This window comes from Platalea leucorodia, assembly GCF_965183815.1.
Source record: "Platalea leucorodia genome assembly, chromosome: 5".
In the NCBI taxonomy this organism is placed as follows: Eukaryota; Metazoa; Chordata; class Aves; order Pelecaniformes; family Threskiornithidae; genus Platalea; species Platalea leucorodia.
Window position 1 is genome coordinate 25,073,505 of NC_138827.1, and position 16,383 is coordinate 25,089,887.

The window sequence follows — 16,383 nt, forward strand, 5'->3', positions numbered from 1 at the left end:
CCTGTGCTGGCAGGGGAGACTGAGAGAAACCCAGGAAAGCTGGAGGGGGAGCGGGGGGGGGAGGATTTGTTTTGGCTGAGCATCATTAGGTGGGGCAGTTGATGGCTATGTGGTTTCAATGCATGCACAGAACAAAACACTTTGCTAAAGTGTCATAAAGAGAAGAGATGGATTTCAGAACTATCTAAAAACAAACTGCAATTTGTCTCCCATCTTAAGGCTAGGAAAGAGCTGACCATCCTAGAGGAAATTCCACTCAATGTCATAACAACATTTCAAAGCATTTTGGAGATTAAAGAGTAGATTAAGGAGAAATTCAGGTACAAAAAACTAAAGAAGCCGAGGAACTCTTTTTGTCAAAGGATTTACAAGTGGCAGGAAAAAAAGTATTGAGGAAGAAAGGCCTTGTAATTAAATCCTTTAACTTGAGATTCAGGTTCTTCTTCTCACCTTAGCTTAATGCTTAAAACACATTCACAACAGGATGAGCCTTATAAATTTGTAAACACTATGTTGCTTAAAGGTACACGATACAATACAAAATTTCGTAATCTATGGCATGCTGTCAGGAGGCTACAGTGGGAATAGCTGACTGACTATGCAGTAGCATCATTCCTGTGGTAAATATATCTAAGAAAATTCAGGTAGCATCATGGTATGCAAACTTGTGCCAGGGAGAGATTTTGAGTCTATTGTGTCTGTTCCTGTGCTGAGGAAGGAAAGTGTTTTTCACCTTCCAGACTTGTTTGGGGCTTTTTAGTAGGAAGCTAAAACAATTACCTGAACAGAGCCATACAGATTGTAAACTTTGACTCCCCCAAAGAAACATTTTCTGTTGTACAATAGCTTCCAATGAGCGAGACACCTTCTGCCCTTTACTTTTGTTTCATTAGTTTTTTGGTGTGTCACAGCACATCACACTAAAAAGCGAGGTAGGAAACAAAAAGAAGAAAGAATCCTTATTGTGAATCTTTACTTTTGTCTGGAATCCTTTTCTGGATGTTTATGGCATCCCATAAAATTGCTGAAACATGCCTGCTGTATTTTTAATTGTAATTTTAAGCGCCAAAACCCAGAAGTCTTGCTTATATTGTATGCGAACACAGCGTCTGCTTGTGTTCAAACCCTCAGGCACTTTAAATAACTCTACTGTACACAGAGAACGTTGTTCATTTTGTTTTTACAATTTTCGCCTGTGTAGAAGGAGCTCTAATGTCTTGAGAACATAAATGTATGTTCATAACCAAGGAGCAAGATCACAGCTGGAATCTACCTGAGCCTTGGACCATATTTCAGCAGTGGCATGAAGCGAAAAAGCAGCTTATTTCTCTGTTTAATTTACAAGAGCTACAACTTGAACTGCACATACTAGACTTACTGACGTAACGCACAGGTGAGTGCGTGTTACAGGTCCACCTCTGTCCCTGATCCACAGGGAATATCAGACTGTTTCAGCCAGACTTAAGAGCCATTACCGCTGTAGCCCTAGAGGAACCTGGTCTGAACCCTGGTGCGTTAGCAAAGGTGGCAGCTGCCATAACAGACTTCTGTGCAGACTACAAACTTGGGGCATAAAATGGGGGTCTTTTTATTGATTCCAGTGAGTTTCTTACCAAGCCTCCATTGTTCTGTCTTAAAGAATAAACCATTACACAGAATTCATAAGTAAATTTGCTTTTTTCCTTCAAGGATTAAACAGGAGCAGATTGTAATTTCCTTTAAATGCATTTATTATTCAACAGTGTTCAAAAAGTTTTATTATGGGCTTAAAAACAACAGCATATATATCTTTATACTCAATTCCAATCTGCTCCCTACATGTGTTCTGAAACTCACATTTTATGTTTAGATGTGATTGACCATGAAAGTCACGGGGTAATACGTGTTCCCTGAGTAAAGACACAGACAAGTATCTAACTAATATGTTCATTTTTCACATTAGTTTGCTGTAAATAATCTTACATGCAATTTTGCCATTTCCTTTCTGTAGGAATCTCTGCAAGTAGGTTAGCATACTGTGGCATGCAGAAGGCTGACACACAGTATTTATGAACAGAGAGGAAGTACATTAATTTCAGTGTTTGATTCAACATTGGAGAAAGGCTTTTTGCAGTATTTACTCACCCACAGTAATAAGAGAAGGTACAGTGCCTCCTCTAGTCCGGCCATATTACCAGACAAGGAAAATTCTGCTGAGTTAGGACTACAGACAAAGGGTCAAAGAAAGAGATGCTTCATTTTTCAGTGTGCATCCCATACAGCCAGTCCTGTAATAGCTGTCATTATTTGTAACCTGCGCAGTAGAGGAATAGGTGGAGAAATGAAGCCATGCACGCAAGGTAACACCCTTTTTTTAAGCAACCACCATTTTTTGCAATGACATGTACAAGGGTCATTTGGGGTTTTCCTTCCCTTGAAGTCTGGGTTTCCTGAGAGGAAGGAGAGCTGAAATACAGGAACAAGTGGCTGCACACCATTTCCAGCAGTGTAGTAGACCTTCCTCATTGACACAGGTTTAGGAACCACATCTGAATCTCCAAACTTCCTGATGTTCTCCCTTTGAAAGGAGGGAAGATGGGGAGGGAGATGGGTGGAGAAGGTGAAGAGGTGGTTCTGTCCTTTTAAAGGCCTTGCAAACACAGAGAAACTGCTCCCATACCCTTAAATCTACCGTAAAAAGTAGGTTGCAATACAAGTGGGAAATACACGGAAATGTTTCAACTAATAAAATGCACTGAACTAGCACCAAACTTCTGCTTAAAAGGCTGTTTATAATAAGCAACGATTACTTACAGTATCATTGCAAGATCATGAGAAGACTGAGAAATTGAAGAGTACCTGGTTCATCTGGTTGAGACCTGGAAAACACAGTGTCACATATCAGCAAACACCACCAGCAATCAATGTCTTTTTTACGAAGGCTGGTAGAACAGGAGGAAATGTTCAAACCCAGACTGCTGGGCCACTCTGTGACCTAATCCTGGCCAGAGAGAAGAAAATCTGCCATTCACTAGATCACCACTGATAAAAGAGAAAAACTTTAATTCACTAGGTAAGAACATCAGTTTGTCTGGCTTGTATTGCAGATCACTTTTAAGCCTTTAAAAGGGTTAATGGGACCCTTGAGATAATAAATACATTATGCAGCTGTGTAGGTGCTAGGAAGATGAATATAGGTTGATTTTTACAAACTTAACCTATGCAGAGTGAGTCATAATTTGCACCTTGCGTCATTCAATAAATGGGTCTTTTGAAAGTCAACCCACTGTGAATGGGATGCTAGCTCTCCAAAAGCAAGAACCCTGCTCTCCTGCCCACAGGCTGCCTAGTTGTAGGATCAAAAAGCTATTCTCCCTAGGTTACAGTGTAGCAATAATGGGATCCAAACAAACAACTACATGTTTGTGGGTTTGCTGCATCTCTCTTAAAAGATCAAAAGGTTTTCACCGAAAAAACTGTTTTTATATCATGAAAGATTAATTCTTAATCATAAATGTGTGTTATTCTCATTGCTACTGCTGCTGTGCCTTGTAACATTATTTCTTTATTCAATGATGCCTCACATCAACTTTTTAATTAATACTTTCATTAGGAAAACCTTGAAAGTTTAGATAAATAACATTTGCTTTTATGCATTTCAACCGTAAGCTTCTATGTGAAGAAAATTTTTCTATTTTGTAGTCACCCAGGGGAAAGAAAAGCAAGTAGAGAGGAGGTCTACATGTTCACGGGGATCTCAGCACTGAGGAGACAGAATAATAATCTTTTGTTGAATACGAAAATAACAAAAAACAAAGTAAACAATACCCTTTTGTTCTGCACAAGAAAGGCAGGGCTTTAATAGTCTTTAAACAAGATAGAAAATTTCCATCCAAATGGAACCATGGAGTAGGTAGACACATTACAACGTTTTGGAGTTCAGTGATTAAATTTAATACTGTGCCAAACAGTGATTAGTTGATGAAGGGCGTTCATAAATAGAATAGAAACAAGGGAAGTGTGCCTCCAGCATAGCACTGGGCCTCCAGTGCAGTTTGGTGTTAGGCTTTCTACTGTAATAACAGGGTCAAATGAAAAAAAGTTTAATTCGATTTATTTCCGTAAGGAAATTCAGTGGAATTGTGAACACAGGCTGACTGGTACATATTACTAAAACTTCAGCATTCAGGGTCAGATCCAAGAAAAGGGCTTAGGTACCAACTGAAGCACAGAAACATATCCTTTTCTTCAGCATTTTTCCAGCTTGCTAACTCAATCCCCCTGCTTAGAGTAGTGGTACATGTGAATCCCATTACTAGACACTGAATTCTCCCAACTCACTGTGCAGGCAAAGTAGCATCCTAATTAAGGCTTCTGAATCCCAGCCTCAGAGCTGGGTGCTTATGTCCTTTATGGATCTTTGCCTTAGTGCATTAAAATCCCTTGGTGAGCCCAATGCAACACGTTGTCCTTAACGCCGTACATATGTGACTAATGATCCAGGAGAATAGGAGCATAAATCCTTTTTAACTTAGCTGTGGTCTCTCCTAAGCCTATCCAACCCAGGCAGCAAGCATGTGGTGTGCAGAGAAGTCAGCAGCAATACAGACAGATCAGGTCAACTTCAGCATACACACAGATCAGGTCAACTTCAGCAAATAGTCACTGGTTTCGCAAAGGAGGACAAGCAAGATTGGCCCCTGGTTTTATAAAATGAAAAGTTACCTCCTGAACTCTGAGAAGTGACCTTTGAAGGAAATAAAATTTTCACTTCAGTTTCTGCTAAATTAACTGCTCCAGCCCATCCCAGTATCTTAAGTATCAGTATCTGAAGTCTCACGAAACATAAGCCTCACATAACATAAAAGTCTCACAAAATATAAGCAAAATTAAACTGAGATATGTGTGCAGCAGAAGACAAGACTCCTCTATAAGCAGTTCTTCTCTTCTTCCTTTTCTGTCATCACCTATTGCTAAAGCCCAAGGAAGAGCCATCATCATTCTAATTTGAAGTAAATCCTCTTACTTTAAAATCTGTTTTGGACCAGACCTGCTCTTAGCTGCATTAGTATAAATCTGCTGTCTTTTCATGGACTTTCTCCAACTATATTCTGGTATAAGCAAGATCAGAATCTTATTTTGGTGATAATTTGCAGGGTTATGCTAAAGGTCAACATTGCTGCAAGCCACAGATTTTGGTGAAATCTCATTTATTTATGGGGAAAAGAATTTACAGTTATGAATTACTACAACAGCAACATAATTTTTTTTAAAAATGATAACTTGCAGATAATGTTTCAAGCATCCTGCTTAAAATTTTAAACCCACCCATCAATTAACAATAATTAATCACCAAGCATGTTATGTGTGCTAAGTTAGCTGCAGCTTTCATTACAAGAAAATAAAATAAAAACATTGAGGAAAAACTGCCTTGGAGTCTCTATTTAACACTTCAGATGAATGGTTGTGTAAAGCTCCTGTCGGTATCCTCCATCACCGGCAACTTCCCTGACTGCCAGAGGGCCTGGGAGCTTTTGTCATCGGTGGGAGAAGCAAGTGATTTGCACCTTAAGAAAAATTTCAGACTTATTCTTTGCGTATGATTTGTGTTCCAAGTGGTGGTAAGAGGTAAATCCTAGAGGCTTTCTCCACAATGATCGAATGCCAAGAAGTAGAGCAGTTTACTGGAACAGCAGCAGCTTCTAATGTCTTTGCAATGACGGCTTTAACTAGAAACGTACAATATTTTATATTCTGCGAAGCCGAGCTAGACCATTTTGGCAAAGAGTCTGTCTGCCTACCAAGGGTGGGGTAGGTATTTACTATCTATATAACGACTTCCTACTTCAAGTGGGTCAGGTAATTCAAATAACTAGCCAAAACTGCCTTTGGTCGAGTCTGGTGGAAGTCTAGCCTGTAAGTAAATACGTCCCTCTGCTACAGAGTGCACATCCTCTGTCATGTGATGTCTCAGCCATTTCCTGGTACTGCCACTCCAACAAATACTTCACTTTATCTCCCTCCGATTGTAACATTGGCAGTTTCACCACTGAGGTTGCTGTTGCTGCACTTTCTGGTGTCAATGGCCTGCTGTGAACTGAAAAAATACCTGCTGAAAAAAACAGTCAAGCACTTGAATGATACCAGAGGCTCCTTCTTTTTCTGCCTTTGTTGTAGCACACCGGGCAATCATCCAGTTTGTGGGTTCTGCTTGTCCAGTTCCAAACCAAATGTTTCAGAATCCAGCCTGCACAAATAACCAGGTTTTAAACAAAAACTGCAGCAAAAGATCAGCTTGCTGCATGTGATTAGTGTACTGCTTGGCTTTCCCTCAACCTGAGCCTGGATGCCTTACGTTCAAACACGTGGATTGTGTTCGTTCTGGCATCTGGAGTGGGGTAGAAGGTATTGTGTGTGTGTGGTGGGGTGGTAAATCCCACACTCAGCAAGATTTCAGAGGTGCTGCCTTGCACAGTGGTTAAGAAATAACTCATTTCTGGTTGAAATGTTAAAAGAAAGGTATGAAGTAACTTGAATGGTAAGAAATAACTACCAGCTCCTACCTGGTTCCTGCAGGCACTATGGATGGAGAAGGCTGCCCTGGCCAGTGGCAAATCTCACTTTTGTGCAAAGCAGCCTCCCCAGCAGCCCCTGAGAGAGCTGCTGGGAAAGGACACAGTGGTTATTGAAAAGATCCTGCAAGTATTTAGAATATAGCTCTTTGCCAAAAACAGTGGTATGGCTTTGTTCACCGTAAACATTTTGGGCAATGGTGTTCATATTGCGCCAGTTCACTAGCTCTGAAAGTGAGTGGAAATTTTGACAAGCTTTGCAGTGAGTAACAACTCTTGCTAAGAAAGTTGAAGTTATTCCGGCAGACTACAGCTGAACCACAAAAAGAGAGGTCCTGAGGAGCCAGGAGATCCTACAGATACAAGTCAGCATGACCAAGAGGTGTCACCATGTTTCATAACTCAGTCCTTTACTGGAAACCAAGTCAGCAAAACAGAAAGATGTTCACAGACTCTAGTGGGCTCTGGATTAGATTGATGTCTTCTGGGCAACAGCTTCATAAATTCTGGCAGTTTAGAGTAGCTCTTTTAAAACAAAATTTCTGAAAATGAACAAGTTACATCATAGATGAACTATGTTATCATAAAAAGTTTTTACTTGTCTATCTTTCAAAACAAGCACACTCCTGTAAAGAACAAATGAATGTCAATATTATACCTAAATGTAGTTGAAAATTAATACTGTAACCATGTGTCACTTAAAAGTACTGTTTTGATCTTCACAAGGTTATCCCAGTTGCTTTACCCCATAAAATTAACCACAAACACAATAGTAAATGAGTCAGAACACAAAGCTGACTCCAAGAGAAGGGATAAATGCTTCTGGAGAGCACAGCAAGCAGGAGGCACAGAGCAAAGGTAAGGGTGCAGCAGTGTGCGGTAACAGTTGAACGAACAGGGACTGGGATAAAGAACACTTTTCTGTAAAAATTCTCATTTATTTCAAGCTCCTCCACCTCCCACCAAGGAAAACAGCTTTTGCAGGGTCTGGAACACCTGATCTGACGGACCAAAGTCTGAACTGGAAAGACGTGAACTACAAGAGGCAAGCTCTGAGTAGGAAGGTGGCCCACAGGCTCCGGCACTTCTGCGCAGGGGTTTTGAAAAGAGCTTCCAAGGGGCTTACACAAAAAGTTCTTTCAAAAGTGCTCCATAAAATACACCCGAAGAAAGACCGTTAGGAGGAGACTCAGTTTAGCTCTGTTCTCTTCTGTTTAGCTCAGGTGGTGTTTTTTCACACACAGAAACACATGTACAGACTTAGTACACCATACAATGCCTCACTAAAGTCATCAAGTGGTGGTTATAACTTCATCCAAGATCAACAAGGCCTTTTTCCACAAGCAATCCTTTGTGTTTGGGAAGCCTTTGCCCTGAATTTTACTGTCTCCCAATCAACTAACAGGTGCTCTGCAGTCAAATGCGAGCTATTTAAGGGCAACGTGCATAACAACTTCCCAGGCTGGCAGGCAATCTTAAATAGTAGTTAGGTCCTGGAATGGGTAAGTTTTATTCAGACAAACAGAAACACTCCCAACAGGAAAAGAAAGGGGGGAAAAAAAGAGGGAAAATGATATCTTTCTTGGTTTCCATTTAGTTTTCTCTTTCATATGTTGGCATAATAACTCTCAAAGAAGAGAAGGAGACTCCCAAAACCAGACACCGTGGTAATCTGACATTATACAGTGGTTGTTCTTTAAACTTTCCAGTTTTGTTTTGGTCAACAACATAATGTGCTGATTGTATATGTGATATTTTCTCCACTTTCACAGGGCACAGATAGCCATATACTGCTAATATTGAAAGCATGTTATTTCAGGCAATTTGACTTTTATTTTTTTCCCTGGAGAAAGCACTTTGGGATAGGGAAAAAAAGTGAAAAAGCTCTCTCAGCTAGATGCCAGATGTGTCATTTTGCAATGTAAAGCCACACCAGAATTTTATAAGCCATGCAACTACTATTTGTCTACCATTCCCATAGCATATTTTTAAAGTTTCTAGGATCGGTGCATTATATGGCATAAAATGTGGCGTTTCTCATACAGAAGTCCCTGCTAAGAGCATTGTATACACACTGCCTTATGCCTCCAGATGGGCAGAACCATACTGCTGGTTTCTTTGGTCTAATGTCACCCAGGAAAGGCTTCTGGATTCCAATAAATTCATGTGAACCAGAAGAGACTGCTGCTGTGCTCCACTACTGAAGGTCTTAAAAAAGATGTCAGCCAAACTCAGAGGATGTGGGAAAGGTGTCAGTGCCTTGAAGTTCATTCAGGTGAGGAAACAGAGAGGAGAATATCAAAGACAAAAAATGCCTCAAAGTGTGGTGTACGCCTCCAGTAACTTGTGGAATTGCAAGGAGCAATGCAGTGCTTTCACTTAGTCTACACGAGAGTGAACAGTAGGCTCCCATCACAACCCCATCAGAGTCCCTCCACTCGCAGAGCCAGAGGGCACAGGGTGACACGTGGTCTAGAAGGTAATTTGGTTCAAAGGTGCATGGGAAGGCCTATGCAAGTAGCATTGCTGGAAAGAAGTCTCGTGGTCAACAAATATGCACGAACCCTCATGATCTCCTGGATGTATAAAGTAATAGTCATTTGCTGAGATGCTATAAAATTACTCAAGAGTGAAATACATCCCTGCGTAAGTGCTAGGTTTCCAGGCAATGATGGAATTATATTATTCAGGAGATTGTGACATTACTGTAAGTGCCATCGTTTCTGCTACTGTAATGTTTCAGTCTACCTAAAAACAAAACTCTTACCCCTTCTCTGTCCTCTTCTTCCCCTATGCCAATACACAAGTACTGGCACTGCATCTCTTTTATATTTAATCATAACTATTGATATTTATGGGGCATATGAATATATGGGCAGGAGAGACAAAGAAGAAAGATGGTCATAGGCACTGCTGGCTGTGAAACAAGAAAAGCTGTGTCACAGGGAGCATGTCAAACACATAAATAGTATATCTATGGTGTTATAATAACAAAAAAGAAAAGTATTTTTACTGTCTAAACACGTTATACCAGGCCTGACAACACACACACACATAGGAACAGACATACCAGTGAGAGCCAACAAAGCTCCAGAAACTATTCCGTAACAAAATCCACAAAGCGGCAGGTAAGGCACAGCGTCACGGATGCAGCTAGAAGACAGACAGCATCTCCTCATGTACAATGGGATATTTACTAGGATATATAGATCTCTGCATGTGAACTCTCTCTGCTTGCACCAAAAAAAGGCATCTCTTGTGCACAACCGACTAATGGCTAGAATTAGATATGCACAGGAGATGGCAGCTTAGATCATTTAAACCTGGACAGGCCTGCTAGACAGACCGGAGGTCAGCAGGTGCAGAGACTTGCTCTTTGAAGACTCTTACTCAGTATCAGTTGTGCAACATGTTATCAGCGTGGGTTGCTTCCGTATACGGTCATGACCCGTAAGAGTGGAAAAACTTGTTTTGTAGTAGTGGAGGGATTTTCCTGAACTAGGTTAAATAATACCTATTTAACTAGAGCTTGCAGTTGCTGGAGCTGCTCTGGATTGACATTAGCATAGCTGAGATTTTTAACCTTCTTTCATCTTCTACAATGCAGAAAATCAGTGTCTATTCATTTTTATATTCATTCAGTGTTCATACCAGAAACTCAGAACGGGTTTTCTGGATCCCTCGATCCTTCAGACAGAGAAATCTGACAATTTCTCAAACCACAGGAAACTTAAAAATAGCACTTGTTCCAGCACAGCTACACATTGTTATTCTTAAAATCTGGGTTAGAAAATACTTACAAAGTCTCCAAAAGAGGCCTGAAGCGAAGTGTTTCTGTTACTGCATTCCTTTATTTAAACAATTAACCCTGTGAACAGAAGAGCTACTGAAGCCAGATTTGCTATTGATTCTGTTTCTTGAGACTAATTCCTACATGGATTCCTCAGTGTCTAGTAAATGTTTCACCTCTACTGCAATCATCCCCTGGGTAGAGGGGGAGGCACGAGAGTGGGAGAGACAACTTGGGCCTCTGCACTGTATCTGACTTTTTATTTTCACTAAACATCCAGGATTTTATTTTCAAGACCTCTACCCTTCTAATTTGAAGAACAGGTTGAAAACTTACTGGAGGAGAAATTCAGACATTTCTTTAGCAAACCATGGTAAATATTCTCTCTGCTCTGCAAGCTTTATCATCTAAGGGAAGCAGGTACTCGTGACAGTTCTGCAGAAATCCACTGGAGTACTCTACAAAGTGCTTTTTAGGATTACTTTCAGGAAAGTAGAATACAGACCTCACCTGGCACAAATCGACAGCCTGTACTGAATGCAGCAATTTCGTATTTATTTACCCTTCACCCTCATACTTCCGGGGGGGCTAACAATGCTGTTTCCCCTGGAGGAGCAGACCCTCAATAGACTAATCTAAAGTCGATTAACAGCTCCAGATGTGGACTCAGATGGACGCTACGACGGAGTGCTCCTCCCTGCTAAATATGCCCACTGAAGTGTTTTATTAGCCCACACAGCAACCGCAGCTGCCTCCTTTCTCCCTACCTGAGCACACTTGCATCTAAGGATCTTCCTGGCTAGCAAAATTAGAGACATTACATGTTCCAGCAGCTAGGGTTTGGTACAGTCTAACAGAACAATGAAAGTAGAGGAACAGATGTGTCACCTTAATCCGGTTTAGGGACATACATTTACTTAATATGCATTTGCCTATTTTAAGCAGCCTCTCAATATTATACACTTCTTCTCTTGCCCCCTTTCTAGACTTCAGCTGCAATGTTTCAACAACTAAGGGGATAACTTCCACTGCAAAGATGCTTAACAGTATTTTCAACTACAGTCTGCTTGTGAAGAGCCTACAGCATCTTCTTCATAATTCTTTTTAAGTACAGACTATTAATGAAGGCCTGTAAGTGTCCAGACAGAATCTACACAGAGTGAAGAGGTTATGATTTGCAAATGATATTTCTTTTCCACTGTAGGTGGATCAGCATGTGCTTGGGAGTAAATCTGCTATCTTTTGGGAATGCTTCCAGTTAACTCCATTCTAACCACATTTGCTTTGCTTGGTTCTGCTTCAGGAACTGAAACTAGCTTGGCTCCAGCATTAAATAACTGAGCAGGAAATAGCAGAAGGTTTACCATATACAGGCTGGCCAGGGGTGGAGCGATATATTGAACTAAAAATACAGCAAAGATTGGTTTGGGGAGATTCAGATTGGTTCCATTTTAATTAGGAGATATACAAGCTCCCAATGCTGGTGATCAAGTTATCTTCATTGAAAACACATTCACATATTCAAAAGTCACCATGCTTCAAAAAAGGAAGTGTTGCGACACAGAAGCTTAATGCCCCAAAATGAGGATTTGGTCAAAAAAATGCATTCTGCACTTTGTCAGTTTGTCTCTGTGCCCTTTAGCAGTTAGGGTACATCCCTCTGCCCCATCCCACACAAAAGTAATAGGGTTAGAGGAAACTTTTAGCTGCACATCAGAAAATTCAGTAATAATGCTGATAGGAAGTTTAATCATGGGTGGGGATGGTGTTTATTTTGAAACTGAGGGAAAGACAGGAATAGCCTCAACCACTCAGATGAAAAGGGGCGAGCAAAATACAATGCTGCAAATGCAATATAAAATTTGAGGAAATTTTGGCAGGGGAGTAGTTGCAAACCAAGTCCCAAGTCATTAGCAGGAGAGAATTAAATACCAAAATATCCTTACAATCAAGACTTCAAATCCTTCAAACTACTGTCCAATCTTTTAATTAACTTGTTATAAAGATGGAATAAAAGAGAGTTTGTTTGTGCCCTTAGCTACCTCTGATATACACTAACGTAGCAGCAGCGCAATCAGTGAATCAAGGCAACACAAGCAGAAATGAAATCCAGTTCCAGACTTGGGTAGCAAACACTAGGTTTGACCCTATGTTATTCTTTGAACAATAAATATTTTACTGTCCCCCAATCACATTCTGGAAGAATGAATCCTATGCCAGATCTTAACTGGACTGCAGAAATAAAACCTAGACAGCTCATTTATTGATACTGTGAAATATCCAAACAAGTAATTTTATTGCTATTAAGCAAAATATAACAGCTGGAAAAATAAACCTCAAGCTGTCATGGAGAGTTCAGCTACAGAGAAAGAAACTGAAATGGTTGAAACAAACAGAAAAAGCACTTCCCAAGGAACACTGAGAATGGGGTGAGCCCCAGTTGCTCTGATTACTGGCAGATCAATGTGGCTGTTCAGTTTGATGGATGAAGAGATAGGAAGTCAGGTGGGAAAGTGCCCCTACGAAAGTAAATCTGCATTGTATCTAATCCACTAGGGAGGAAACTGTGGGAAAAAAATATTGTTGGCAAAGTACAAGGCACGCAAGCCTGCTACACTATGCTTGATGTACTTCAGAGGAAAACAGGAGCACAGATGTTAACACAGGGGTCTCCCTAGCCTGGAAAAAAAAAGGCAAAGAAAAGAGTGCCTATCCAAGAAAGCTACTCCTATCATTATAAGTCTTTCCAGTTCTATTTAAAGAAAGCAAAAGAGCCAACAGAAGAAGCTGTGTTTTGCAGCTCTGCATAAACACCCGTAGATAAGGGTGGTACCAGGTGTCAGCTAGCCCTGCAAAGTCACTGAAATGTCAAGGATTGTTTTTCCTCTACTCCCTTTCTCTTTCCTCTGACTGGGAACTGCCAATGTTTATTTAAAAGATATCCCTTGTATTTGGCAAGAATGCCAGCGGGGCAGACGTTAATGGATTATTATTTGGAGCTGGAAGCCTGCCAAGGTGATAAGGATAGCCTGCCTACCCAAAGGCCCAAAGCCATGCCATTAACAGTGGGAGTCAGAAATGAAATCGTCCTGCCAGATGCTTTGCTATACTGAGCACAGCAGAGACTTTAAAAGCGAGCTGCCTCCAACTTATATTTGACCTGACCTATAAAAATAATTAAATAAGTAAAGAGGCAGACACGGGCTATAATGGGGGACTAATCCATCTGTAAGACCCAGGTCTGATTTTTCTCTTTTGCAGCGGCGTGGAGAATTTGTTCAAACCACCGTGAAGTCACTGCGAATGTTTGTTCACTTCTCTGCCCTTGAACTAGATCTCAGCCTGGAAGCCCTGAACTCAACTGCTACAAGCAGTGCAAGTGAGAGACCTCATTGTACTGCTGCAACTTCAACAGTAAAATGACAACAAAAACATACCTCATTTTTAGCTCTGCTCTGAACAGGAGGAGCATGTCTTTGTGTAGCTATCCCCACAGTAAAATGGTTAATGCCAGTACCTCCTGAGAAGGCAAGCCTGAAGGAATGTGATATTTTGTGTCTGAGATATATTTAGACTACCATTGTTTACTATTAATCTTCTTCTCTGCAAAGCCCTTTCTTTCCCAACAGACAAAAAACGACCAGTATCGCTCCACCCTTGTTATCACATGTTCTTTGGAAGATGACCTTTTCCGTGGCCCATCAGACAGCATGGACTATAATTAAGGTGCTTATAATACAATTTAGTAAAAGCAGGAGCTGGGGCACAGTAGCGTTTAGTGCTGTGATTGAAAGCCTTAAAGGTTATGTGGAATTTACCAAGTAGTAATTTTATCTGTTTGGAGCTGGCAAAAAAATGAAACTTTGTGCTCATTTGAGAAGCTGGTCTGCCACTAATGAAGTCGAAGTAAACAGAGCTGCTTTCCTACTTCTCATGAATGCATGCAATGAAGTATTACCCCAGACAGGTGTTCCCTCTGAAAAGAAAACAAGCATAAAGATTTAGCTACTTTTTTCCTCTGCATTTCTTTTTTCTTACCTTAAATACACCTAAAACAAACCCACAGGCTCACATACTGTTACCTCAGGGAGAACACACAGCCCACCTTTGCTGGTGACCTCTCCTGGCTCTGCTGTGGACCACATTAAAGTCAGGTTCAGAACATGGTAACACCCTCATGTACAGCAGTCAGTCATTTCATACCAAGAGTGATGGCTAACACTTCCAAAGGAAATTCAGTGCTGAAATAAAAACACATTTCTTTACCTCCTTCTGACATTTCATTGTGCCTTTGTGCAACCGCTCCTGAGGTTTTTAAGCAGGATTGTTCTCTGAAACCGGACTTAGCAGCAGCACAAAATTCAGACATCTGGAGCTGTAGAGCCATCCTCAGTATCAAAGCAGTCACAGGGAAAGTGCTGAGTACACAAGTCAAGAGAGAACTAATCTAACAGCAAACCTGGCATCTGGAAGTTGGTCTGACTTTTCTGTCTGCTTGTCATGGTATGCTAGTATTGCAGACATTTGAGGACTTGCCCTGTAGCTAAGGCAGCATAGTACGGCTGATTCTAAACAGTTCTGTCCTCTCCCTACTAACTGTCTGAAAGAAGAATAAGGAAGGAAAAAACCCTTCTTTTTCATCTGATATTCTTGTCCAGCTTCTTGATGGGAAGATATGTGAGGTTACAAAGACAAAGTCTTTTTGATGGATGTATCAAGAATTAAACGAGATTGAAGGTATTCTACTTTCTGAAGGTAATTTACATTTTTAGATTAATGCCTAAGTTGGAATACACAATTTAACCAACCCTAGACTTATTTTACTCCATAGTCCTCAAGGAGAATCTTCACAACAGGAAGGTTGTAACTGCTGAAACTCTACTGGGTTGTCAACAGTGAAAGTTATTGAATTCTTGGATGTAGTTTTATATTAGCATCAATTCCTGTTGTGATTATTTAATGTGGAGGTTGTTTGGTATCTAAGTGCCTTGGTCTCACAGCCATTAATTACTGGAGCTTAAGAAAGGAAGTCACCCATGCGCGTGGTGCATGGGGTCTCCAGGCTGTGACGGCACAGGCAATACAGTTTGTAGAGAAAAAGAACACTGCTGCAAAGAAGAATAAACAACTTGGGCCTGTAAACAGCACTTATTATTTTTTCTCTACTATTCACTAGGAAACAAAGATTGTGTTTCTCAGCAGCAGTTTTGCCATTACAAATAGCAATCTGATTCCATGGTATCACAGCTTATTCCTAGCACTAGGAGTGGGTGCACCAAGGAAGGACAGATGGAGGCTGTGCCACAATCAACATTCAGTAGGGTGTCTGTCCTCACCCACTCATCTGCCTTCTCATTCCTCTCTGACTGCACTGGGACGGCTCTGACCCCACCCCGTAAGCTGTTTCTTCCATGCTGTCTCCTTAGCTGTTTTTCAAGAGCTTTCTTGCTGCCCATATGTGTCCCCTCCTCCTCTTGGATGCTGTGTTTTCTGCAGAAGCAACAGATTGCTGTGATGTTGTCCTTTTGATCTAATGAGAAAAACTCCTACAACAATGATGTGCATGTGTTTCTTTCCACATTATTTAGCAATGGGGCTTGGAGGCACACATCTCTCCCAGGATCCTACTTTTACTGTAGGTCCCACCTTCACTGGCAGTGATCTCTCAGCTTAATAAGCCTTTCTCCCCTCCAGCCCCAAATCTCCATCCTTTCCTTTTGCTCTCACCATGCAGCCATCAGAGTCCCCATACTTTACCTGCCCTCCCTGTGGAATGCTGCTACTATGCTCCAAGATAAAACCTTTTACACACAGCAAGTGCAGGAATGAACTCGATCTCACTATGCAGCCCAATGTGTGATGCTTATTAAGTTCTTAGTCATTGCATATTTGTCCACAGCTTGAGCATAACACAGGGTTTTCTGAAGTCAGAAAGCCTAGCTGGCTTCAGTTGGGGCAGAATGAGCTGCAGGGTCACCATCAAAACACCGTACAGGACTTGTCCATTTGCTCTGCAATCCCACCTCTGAGAATAGCTCATCA

The 16,383-nt window shown here is 41.0% G+C and overlaps 1 protein-coding gene across 2 annotated transcripts in view; it reads right to left on the minus strand.

Moving 5' to 3' along the window:
* LOC309591304 (uncharacterized protein) overlaps positions 1-16,383 on the minus strand; it is a 138,368-nt gene that overhangs the window by 76,036 nt on the left and 45,949 nt on the right. For both annotated transcript variants that reach the window (XM_082313437.1, XM_082313436.1), the window contains one exon: positions 2,839-2,858. In XM_082313437.1, the coding sequence (XP_082169563.1) occupies positions 2,839-2,858 (20 nt within the window). The remainder of the gene's footprint in view (positions 1-2,838; positions 2,859-16,383) is intronic.